The sequence below is a fragment of the Propithecus coquereli genome, unplaced genomic scaffold, assembly GCF_000956105.1.
Source record: "Propithecus coquereli isolate 6110/MARCELLA unplaced genomic scaffold, Pcoq_1.0 Scaffold533, whole genome shotgun sequence".
In the NCBI taxonomy this organism is placed as follows: Eukaryota; Metazoa; Chordata; class Mammalia; order Primates; family Indriidae; genus Propithecus; species Propithecus coquereli.
This window is the reverse complement of record NW_012151208.1, coordinates 2,633,576-2,645,049: the sequence shown is the minus strand read 5'-3', so window position 1 is coordinate 2,645,049 and position 11,474 is coordinate 2,633,576. Positions and strand designations below refer to the sequence as shown.

Genomic DNA, 11,474 nt, shown 5'->3' with positions numbered 1-11,474 from the left:
TTGTTAGTGCTTCTGCAGTCATATCTAAGAAATCACTGCCTAATCCAAGGTCATAAAGATTTACACCTATGTTTTCTTCTAAGAGTTTTATAGTTACAGCTCTTACATTTAGGTTCTTGATCCATTTTGAGTTAATTTTTGTACATAATGTGAGGTAGAGACCCAACTCCATTCTTTTGCATGTGGCTATTCAGCTGTCCCAGCATCACTTGTTCAAAAGACTGTCCTTTCCCCCATTGAATGGTCTTGGCCTCTTGCAGAAAATTAATTGACCATAAATGTGAGGGTTTGTTTCTGGATTCTCAATTGTAGATTACATATATGGATTCCATTGATCTCTATGTCTGTCCAGTACTGTACTGTTGTACTGTTGTAATTACTATAGCTTTTTTAGTAAGCTTCAAAATCAGGAAGTATGAATATTCCAACTCTGTTATTTATTTTTCAAGACTGTTTTGGCTAATCTGGGTCTCCTGAATTTCCATATGAATTTTAAGATCAGCTTGTAAATTCTACAAAGAAATCAACTTTTGTTTTGATGGGCATTGCATTCATAACTCTGCTTCCGGATGACACTTAAAAATGAATATGCTAGGTTCATATTTATATCATGAAATTTTACTTGAATAGCAATCTGGTCCCAAACAGACCAGACCAATCTGGTCTGTTTCCTGTTAAACAATTAGAAAACTTAAAAGGACATGTTTATTTTGAATATCACATATGAACGCAGGGTTTCGGTTTGTTTAAAGACTTTATTTCCAACAGATGTTACAGCTTATGAATCATAAAAATCATCAAAATCATCGATGGATGTGTTATGGTTTCTAGGACGTAAAGCAGCTTCAATTTCTGAGTTACTGTCATCAGACTCACCCCAGAAGGCTGGAAGACAAAAGCAGACAGCCATCTAACATTTCTGCATTCTGCTAAGAGTTTACAAAACAGCACAGCAGGACTAACTTAACGTTAACTGGAGCACTGGCCTGCAAAAGGCCCACTAAGGATACTGTACCATGCATCTGACCAGACACACCCGGAATGCATGTCAATAGTGTACAATGTATAGAGTATGTTCTATGCATTGTTATAGAAAACACTTTGTAGAATACTTCCTTTTCCCTTCTGTTGTGCTCAACTCTTTACCATAGAATAGGGATTTCAAATCAGAGTTAACTTGGAAGCAGGGTGACCCGGGGTGTTCTATCAGGCCTGGCCCCACTCCACCTCTGCTGCTCCTCCACTTCATTTCCCTCCATTCTTTACAAGAGCAGAGAGGAGAAGGGAAAGATGTGCAGGGGAATAAGCAGCCATGTTTAGTCTGAGACAGGACTTGGGCCCATATCATTTATTTGGGAGGTGATCCGGGAACTGTGTGGGGGAGAGAGGAAGCCAATGAAGGGCATGTTGACCCGCAGGTGCTGGCAGTGGATGGGAGGCTTCTGCTGGGGACCCTTCTGAGAGACTGGAGCACTCTCCTCAGATTGTCCCAACGAAGAGTGAGGAAGTGAGGTAACTGGTCCACCAATGCCCCTCTCTTGTTTGAGAGCTGTTCTCGACTCAGGGCATCAGCTGCCTGGCACTGTGGGCTGCCCTGTGAGGGCTGAGCACAACCCTGTGGGCAGAGGAAGCCCCCAGACACAGACACACAGCTGCCTGGTGTGAAAGGCTGCAGGCACAGCTGTGCACTGGAGCTGAGGTGACCTCCAGGTGGTCTGATGGCATGTGGAGGGGCACAGACAGCATCTACTACATTGAAAACTCCCCTGACCACACTGACAGCCATGTGGCAGGACCTGCCAGCTCGGTGCTGGCTTCTTATACACAACTCCATTTAATCCTTGCACCAGCCTGGTAAGGTAAGTATTTATGTCTCCATTTTACTGAGCAAACTGACGCTGGGAGAGGTTAAGTAACTGGCTACAATCTTGTGGGTGGTCAAGCTGGGAGTCCCACCCAGGTTGTCTGACCCATGCTCTCCATCGCAGTCCGCTGGAATTGGGGCTTAAGGAGATAGGGGCAGAGCGAGCCCTAGCTCAGCAGGGGACATGGCACAGTGTCATGGTGAACAGAGGGTTACATTCTCCCCCTGTGTGCTGGGCATTGAAGGATGAATCAGAGCCCACTGGGCTAAGGAGAAGGGAAAGGAACTTTACACAGAAGGAATGGTGTGAGCAAAGGTACAAGGCATAGGTGTGGTGTATCTGGAGAAAGCTGACTGTGGCTAGATCCAAAGGAGGCAGATCCTGGGGGGAACAAGCTGGAAAGCAGATGGGGCCAGATCACAAATGGAGAAAGTTTAGGCTCTGTCCTGCAGGTAGCGGGGAGGTATTGGCAGCTCTTAAGCAGGAAGGTAAGAAGGGTAAATCAGGTTTTGGATGCTGGTGGCCAGGTGGACAAGTCAGGGGCTGGGAGGGTCTGGATATGAGGAGGCCAGGTAGAGTTACTCCAAGAGCCGTGCCACGTCATGAGCGATGGGTACCTGTGGGGCACAGGCAGTGAGGATGGGGAGAGAGGCAAGAAACCTTCCGTGGACTATACCGGTATCGGTAATCAGTGAGATGTGCAGGCCAGGATCCCTGCACATCGCACTTGCAATGAGACTGCTCTGCCATTGTGATCCATGGCACCTGTGTGGCCCTGTCTTCGAAGAACTGTGCCCCAAGATGCCCTCAGACGCCAGCCCAGGGACAGCTGCGAGGGATCACAGGCACGCTTCAGGCCTCACATGAGGGTGTAGAAAATGAATGCATGTCACACACAACTTTTTTCATTCAAACACAAAATGAAAATCTGCTGTCCTATGGCTTAAAAATCTACCTTTTGACATAATTTACTTTTTTTTTTAGTAAAAAATGCTCCACTAAGGTATAATTTTCTAGACTAAATATCTGTCAGTGTTCCCTTTAAATTTAGTGCCTGTTTCCTTATTTGCCATGACCAAGAGTTACTTCTCTTACCTTTAGACTTTAAATGCGTCATCAGTTTCGTTTTGTTTTCATGCCTGTAAAATAAAGAAATAGCCTAAGTCCTAAAAAAAGACAACCAAATAGTTTTACAATGAGCACATAAAGGAAGAAGCACTGTTATTCACTGAAAGGCCAGAACTTTACATTTATTTCCCAGATTTTATAAGCAAAAAGAAAATGTCGGGACCCACTATTCCTTGGTGGGAGGGTCACTGCTGCGAAGGCATCACCCCGGTCCGTATGTGCCCCTTGGTCCTACCCTGCCCCGGTGTGCTGTGTGTGCTGGGGCCCATGTTCTTCCTGGGGGATGATCACACGGCCGCCGAGGCAGACCGATTTCCCTGCAACAGTCCTTGAAAAACACTGATGTCTAAAGGTTTAGCACTTTTAGGCAAGCGAAGAGCAAAATACCTGAAGTAGCAAATTGAAGATGTTAGAATTCTGGAATGCTGGTTTTGTTGACTAGTGTTGGTGGCAGTGCGTAGGGAAATGGGGAGGACCATGGGAAGTATTGGAGGGTAACTTGGCAGGACCTAGGGGCTGATCAAGTTGCTGAGGAAGTTAAAATACTTATCTCAGTCGAGCCAGTGGCCGCAATACTAACAGTTTAACAAAGGAGTTCAAAATAGACATGTGGTAGAGGAAAATGCAAGTATCATGCACATCTTCGCTTAAGATTCTCTGTATCAAATACATAAACGTGCTGGTGTCTGTAGCACCTAGTACCTAGTGACTTGTTGACTAAAGCCAATATGACAAGCAAACTGGCCCTATGGGATATGATTTCTCCATGTGCCTTTTCAGGAGCTGTTGCAATTTTAATGAATTTAAAAGTCCCCTCTGAGAGCATCATTTGAATTTTTTATTATACTTAGATTCTTTAAGGCTTGTACTGAAGGGTCAAAAGAGATATTAGACAGGAAACCATTACCCTGTGCTGGGTGTTCTGCTTTACACCACGAGCCACCACTGCTCTCCTCCTGGCCAGGCCCTGCTCCTCTGGATGTAGGAAACGCTGTGGATTCATCTTTTCCTTCTCTCTGGGCCGAATCTGGTTTAACCTATGGCTTAAAACTCTGCGTTTTGCCTTAATTTACTTTTGTTTTTCTAGTAAACAAAGCTCCACGAAGATATAATTTTCTAGGCTAAATATCTGGCAGTGTTCCCTTTAAATTTAGTGCCTGTTTCCTTACTTGCCATGACCACGTGGTGCCCACGCCATTGCTCGTGAAGAGCAGAAGACCCCGACAGCCACCTGGAAGCTGACAGTCACAGTGCTGCCAGGAATGTGGGGAGCTGCCAGGAAGGTGAAGCTATAAGAACGCATCTCACAGAAGGCGCACACCTGTGCACACGTGCAATAAATGCAGCTGTGGGCTGTATCTACTATTTGCCCACCTCCCGTTCCTGAGGACATGGAGCTAGGTGCTGGAGGGGAGGCAGATTATAAAAATGCTGGTAGGGGTGCAAAGAGAGGCCGGTTTGCCAGCCACAGGCAGAATAGGCGAGATCACTGATAGCTGGGAGAACTGGGGCAGCGGGCAACGCTTCACACCTGAGGAAGCAAGGTGTGTCCTGGGCTCTGCTGTGATAGACAGAACTTCCCAGGCCTGGATGAGGGACAGGATGTGTGGGTGGGGCATCAGGGAGCCCCTGACACAGGACCAAGGGTACGACACAGGCAAGTTTGGGCCAGGTCCCCATGGCCCCAGGTCATGTCTCTGAGCTCCAGAAACATATACAGTGCCCACCTGGTGGCTCTACTTGGCTCCTCCAAAGTGCCTCATGGTCAACATTCCCATCTATGACCAAACTCATCATCCTCCAGCATGGTCCTCTTTACCCCCAAAATCCATCCCTTCCTCCTGTCTCAGGAAATGGCACCACCCAACCTACTAGTGCCTCCCAAACCCCTCTCCACTCCTTTGCCCTCTATGCCTAGTCAGCTCCTAGGGTTCTGCCAAGTTACCCTCCAATACTTCCCATGGTCCTCACCATTTTCCCTATGCACTGCAACCAACACCGGTCAACAAAACCAGCATCTCTTGTTGCATCCCTCCAACAGTCTCCTAACTGGTAACACCACACCCATCTTGTCCCCCTACGATCCATTTTCTACTAAGCAGCAAGAATGAGCTTTTCTTTTCTTTCTTTCTTTCTTTTTTTTTTTTTTTTTTTTTTTAGAGACAGGGTCTCTTTGTTGCTTAGGCTAGAGTACAGTGGCATCATCATAGCTCACTGTAGCCTCCATGGAACTCCTGGGCTCAAGGGATCCTCCTGCCTTAGCTTCTGGAGTAGCTGGGACTACAGGTGTGAGCCACCATGCCTGCCAAGAGTGAGCTTTTCAAAGTGAAAATCTGATCACTTCACTTTCTTGCTTAAAACTCTTCACTGCCTTCCCACTGGTTTTGGCATAAAGACTTAGATCTGCAACAGTGCCTCCAAGGCAGATGCCCTAGATGGTCGGTCTCCTGAGGCAGCTTTCCACATTCCCCACCCTTCACCCTGAATGCCAAGTCCTCATCAAAGTTGTTGTTTCATACACATTTTGTGCAGCTAACTGATGTGCCACCCATCCCCCGCCAGACTGCAAGCTCCATGAGGGCAGTGATCACACCTGTTTCAGCTTGCCTGGATAGCTCAGTGCTTAGCACTTTACAGGTGCTCAGTTAGTATGTGTAGAATGAACAAGTGAAACTCACTAAGCACACGGCCCAGCTTAAAAGCACTTGCTCAATATACAACAGTACAATATTTGATTTGCGTGTTTCTACTTAGCATGTGACTTCAGAATCATGTTGTTCAAGTTCCTTTAGCTTCCCTGCTGACAAAGAAAAAAAATAAAAACCCATAAAAGCCAAAGGAGGAAAAAAGAGACAGAAAAAGTCATGAATAATGCTGCAAACATGGCCACATGAAAACCATCTATGCATGTGACGGTCAGTGGTCACTTAACTCATCAAAAGCAAGTCAACCAGCAACACTGAGTCCCACTGTGGGGATGATCCACAGAATATTTCGGGAACCCTCACTGTGCATAGGGCTTTCTAGGAAAAAATGAATTTCAGAAGCCATGTCTCCACAAGGCTGCTTGAACTTGCTTTTTCTGTTTGTCCTGTGGTTACACAGTGTGGCTCTGAGAACACAGGAAGCCAGTAAATGTCCCAGTGAAATGTGAATTAATTGTGTAATGGTTGTTAATTGTCTGTTTTATTAGTTTTCTCACAAGAAACGCGTCAGAACTGAATGTGTTTAGTTTACTCACTGAGAAGAGCAGAGCTTTCCAGTGTTTTCTACTCCCCCCTCACAACTAAGGGGCAATTATTTTACCTTTTGGGAACTCATCTCTGAAAGTCCACGTGACGCTGCAATTCAAGGTTGATTTTTATTACACACAATTCTCAGGGCCAACATTTCTTTCTCTGCGTCATTACCAGTGTGTAAAGCTAAGGCAAGGCTGACAGGGAAAGCATGGGAACTTTCTTTGGAGTGCTGGATGGAGCTAACTTGTTTAGCTACTATAGTAAATAAAAGAAAAACAAAAATAAATTCATTTAAGAAAGCGTAAGAAAGGAAGCTCAAAGTCATAGGCCATGGGATATGGTCACTGTGCTCCATGACATGTGCTTAGAATCCAAGTGTCTAATCTCTGAGTGTGTGGAAGTGATGTTTCTACCTGATAAGGCGGAGGGTGGCAAAGGTTTTCCATAAAGAGCCACATAGTAAACAGTTCAGGCTTTGTGGGCCACAGGGCCCACAACTCAGCTCTGTGGTTGTAGCACAAAAACAGCCATAGACAATTTGTAAACTAATGTACGTGGCTGTATTTCAATTAAACTTCATTAATAGGCACTGAAATTTGAATTTCATATAACTTTCAGGTGTCATGAAACATTATTCTTCTTTGACTTTTTCCCCCAACCATTTAAAAATATAAAAACCACTCTTAGCTTGCAGGCTGCGCAGACCCAGGCAGTGTTCTGGGCTTGGCCCAAGGGTCATAACTTGCGTGCTGTAAAAAACTGCAAACATGAGATGCCTGTGCAGCAAACCAAGGAGCCCGCTTTTCTCCTGCACGGTCTCTCCCGGGTAACTCTTGGGAGCCCCAGGTACAGACTTGGATTTTTTTTCCCTAGGTGTTTACAATTAGACTGGAGGTCCTAATTCAAAATAAACCATCTTCATGTAAGACATCATAGATAATTGACTAAATTCAAATATAACCATGTTCTGCTGGTCTCATTAAAATGGGACAATTATCTGCAGATTTTTCCAGTAGGTTTGGTAATTTTTTCTCCCAGCTGTACTGTGAAGACCAAGTACCCCATCAGAGAGATAATTGTTACCATCTTGCTATACTGGCTTTAGCACATATCTTCCCTCTGTCTATTCATTAAGCCATCTTATTTTTGGATACATTTTGGTAATTGCTTATAAATTCCCCTGCTATTGATAAACCAGATTAGGACAATTCTAATCAAAGTCCCTTTGTTCTTGTCCTTGTTGAGCTTAAGAAGTTAAGGTCAGCCAGGACCTTAACAGAACAGGGCTTATCGAAGAGCAGCCATGGCACAGAGTAAACACCCTGTATCTGTAATCACGATGACACAGTGCACTAACAAAAATAGTAAAAATTATGTGTGTTAGCTGCTCATTTTATAGGAGTAACAGGTTAACATAGCTAGAAATGGTCTACATAGTCAACATAAATACAAAATTAGATGGCAAGGATTACTGTAAGCATTAAGTTTTGCTTTGTGCAGCCAGCAAGTAGAGAAAAAAATGAGATACAGAATATTTAAGAGTAAGAAACCCACTATTAAATTAGCGCAGAGAATTTATGGATTATCAACCCAGAGTCTTCACTGTATGGGTAGTTAAGCCCAGAGAGGTCGAGAGATGTGTCCTAAGACACACAGAGCCAGCTGGTGGTGGTGGAGAAGTGGAACAAAGTGCTCTTCCTGGGACACTAACCCTTATCGAATGCACACATTGCAAACACCCGAGTCTCCACAGGGCCTCCTGAGAAGCAGTAAAACACCAGAGCAGGGAGAACCAGGTCGCAGTGTGTGACTGGTTGTGTGAGCTGCTTTCAGAAGCTGAGATAGAGTCAGCTCTGGGGCCAGACAGACTCGGCTCCCAGTGCTCAGCTCTGCTCATTGTGTAGTACTGGGCAAGTTCCCTACCTTTATGAGCACCAGTTTTCTTGTCTGTAGAACAAGAAATAATAATGCCGTCCTGGAAATGTTTTGACAGATTTAGAGATAATCCCGTGTGGGAGCCGCACACAGCAGCCTTCAGCAAGTGCTGGTGCTACGCTGCCATTGCATTCGATGAACAAAAGCATGTGCTTGGCTTGGTGATGTGCGGCCCTGGGTTCTCAGCGGAGGTGGTGAGTACTCAGGCACAGGGCAAGGAATGGTGAGGTTTGGAAACAGACTGAGAGGAGACTTGACTGAGATGCGTGAAGTTTCCTTCTTGAGGGGCACGATGGGCTGGAGCACTCAGGACGGGGATGAGACAAGGAAACTGCCTCAGCCAGGCAGGGGCAGAGAATCTAGTCTGCAGTTCGTTCATTTGTTTGTTTGTCCATCTACCCACCTGCCCATCATCCATCCTCCCAGCAAATACAATAATAAATTAACGGTGACACCATGCATCAGGCTCTGTGCTAGGACGGTGGCAGAGAACAAGACAGAACTCAATCTCTGTCCTCCCAGTGCTCACGTCCTAGTGGGGGAGACTGACACCAAAATAATAACTGTGACACAGGCCAAAAAGGGCAACTGAGGGGTTGGCTGAGAATTGATGGCAGTGAAACTGGATGTTCCAGTCCTCCCAATATGTACCAGGAGCCGCCATGCCCTTGTCAAGGTCAGGGGCATAAGCCAGACACTCTTCCATCAGCAGATAAGACGGCCATCAGGAAAGGACCCCAGTAAGGCTCTCTGTAAGAATGTGCACGCAGGTTCTGCCTCCTGAAACTGTAAATGCAGAGTCCATGAGCAAAGAGGTCATAATTAAAGTTGACTGCCAGAGTCCCCCTGAAAGTGTCAGCCAACACACACACATACACACACTCATGCAGCTCAAGTATGTGATGCCATACAGTGTTGAGGGCGCTTGTGCAACTGACTTTTATAAAGAGGAACACTGGAGTGAACAGTGGAGTTATATATATTGATGTTCACTCACTCAGAAAGTTCAATGGTTTTCTAGCACCAGTGATTAAGAAACTGCCCAACCCAATGAGGAGCTCACACTGGGTCAGTGCAGGTACCAGCAAGTGGCTCCCACCCCTGCACTACAGGTGATAATACAAATAGCCACGGGCACCACAGGGTGTGGTGCGTATCCTGTACAGCCAGGACCTCTGCTTAGGAAACTTTCAGAAGGGTGAGTTAAGCCTTGAAACATCTAAAAGGCATCAACCGGCCAGGTGTGGTGGCTCACACCTGTAATCCCAGCACTGCGGGAGTATCACTTTAGGCCAGGAGTTTGAGACCAGCCTGGGCAACATAGCGAGATCCTGTCTCTACAAGAAAATAAAAATAATTAGCTGGGCATGGTGGTGTGTACCTGTGGTCCTAGCTACTTAGGAGGCTGAGGTGGGAGGATTAATTTAGCCCAGGAGTTCGAGGTTATAGTGAGCTATGATTGCACCACTGCACTTCAGCCTGGGTGTAAGGCCCTGTCTCAGAAAGAAAAGAAATAAAATAAAACAAAATAAAATAAAAAGATAAAAAAATAAAATTAAAATAAAATAAAATAAATAAAGGGTATCAACCAAGTGAAAGAGTAGGGCAGGGCATTCCAGCAAAAGAGCAGGAATAAAGTCAGGGACATGAAATAGTATGTTGTTATGAGGGTGTGACACACGGCCTAGTGCTGTTAAGAATGTTCATGATATAGCAAAATTGCACTGCACCCTATGAATAGATACAAATAAAAAATAAATGCAACAAAAAAAATTGCTCATGAGCAGGAAGCCATGGGGGAGCTGGCTGGCAAGGGTGGGTAGGCCAACCATGCTTAAGGGGATGCTGGCAAGCAGGGCCCCTTGAGAGATTTGTAGCAGCAGAGGTAGGTATTAGATACTCATTCCTGGCCCTAAGTGGGGAGGAATTTAGAGAACAGAGTAGGTGATGTCCTAATATTTGTAACACACTGACTTTCAACTTCATAGTCAATATCAGTTTTTTTTTTAAAAGAAAAACATCCACAGCCCATTACCAAACATATCCAAGTTATTGTGACTTTGAGGTGATGTCTGTGGAGTTTGGCAATGAGACTCTGAGGGCCCTGCCAAGAGCAGTCTATGGTGTCCAGGATAACGAGGAATGGCTCCCAGCGGGAAGTGTTCTTCCAGTTCTAAGGTCTTATTATAAGGCTGAAAATAACTACTTTTATGAAAAGACATGGTCTCTAGATTGTAAATTCTAAAATTTTTAATGATTTTGACTGCTAGCTGAAATCAGTCTTAAAATTTCTCAAGTAGCATCATCAGCTGGAATTTTCCTCAAAACATACATGTTTCTGAAAAATAGAAGGCAAAAAAAAAAAAGCCAGAATGAAAAAACTCCCAATGGCTGTGCCAACAAATCTCTGTAAATACTAAGTTTTAAAGGCCCACCAGGCTGAGACGCTTTTAATTTGACAAAGTCTGAGCGCCCCCTGATGGCTAATTAGGGGTCCTACAACAGACACCATTTTTAGCTGCTTGGGGTCAACTTGTTAACTTCGTCCCTTCAAATAATCAAGCAAGTGATTGTTCTTATGTGCTCTGTGCATAAAAAACAAAGTATGTGGGCTTATGATAAGAAATATGGAATATTTAGGAGCCGCTAATTCAGCAGAATTTAAGGAGAATGTAGTTTTGCCAAGCCAATGACAGAGAAGGGTACTTTTATATGAGAACCTAAAGGACTTCCAGGAAAAACTCACTTTTATTTCATTGGACTACTGGCTCCTTGTGATCTTTATGTTATCCCAGGGAAAATGGCACAGTGACCAGGCAAGAAGAGACTATGCTATGGCCCCCATTAGAGACTCAGCTGCAGGCTGGCGCCCTCCGCTGGCCGCTCATGTCACTGCAGGGCTGGCATGGAATGCCACCCACGGTGGCCCTGCCAGGGTGCAGCGGCTGGGTGACTTCTGCTACCTTTACCCCAGCCAATTATGTTGCAAGCACATACCCTTTTCTTTTGGTTAAACATTATCTCGATCCAACCAGTAATCTTAATTTACAAGGCAGGAACCAGTAAGCTTAAGTTACAAGGCAGGCTGTTAAAATATACTCTCCATTGAATAAATGGATCCGGGAGAGTGAAAACCGCTTCCTAGGGAAGGTAAAGCAAGACAATGTCTGCAGAGGAGAGGAAGCTCTGGCATGCACCCCTGAACAAAAGAGAACAAGTGGTCTTTACTCGGAGAACGGCTTCCTATTAGGACTCACTCCTTCGTACATTATGCCTTTCATCCCCACTCAACCACAAAATGATTTTG

General features: G+C 45.1%; 1 protein-coding gene across 1 annotated transcript in view; it reads right to left on the bottom strand.

Moving 5' to 3' along the window:
• Positions 1-740: 740 nt before the first annotated feature.
• Positions 741-11,474, bottom strand: part of KIZ (kizuna centrosomal protein) — a 124,033-nt gene continuing 113,299 nt past the window's right edge. The window contains exons 12-13 of the mRNA XM_012657222.1: positions 2,961-3,004; positions 741-885 (exon numbers count right to left, since the gene is read on the bottom strand). Of these exons, the coding sequence (XP_012512676.1) occupies positions 779-885; positions 2,961-3,004 (151 nt within the window). The 3' untranslated portion in view covers positions 741-778. The remainder of the gene's footprint in view (positions 886-2,960; positions 3,005-11,474) is intronic.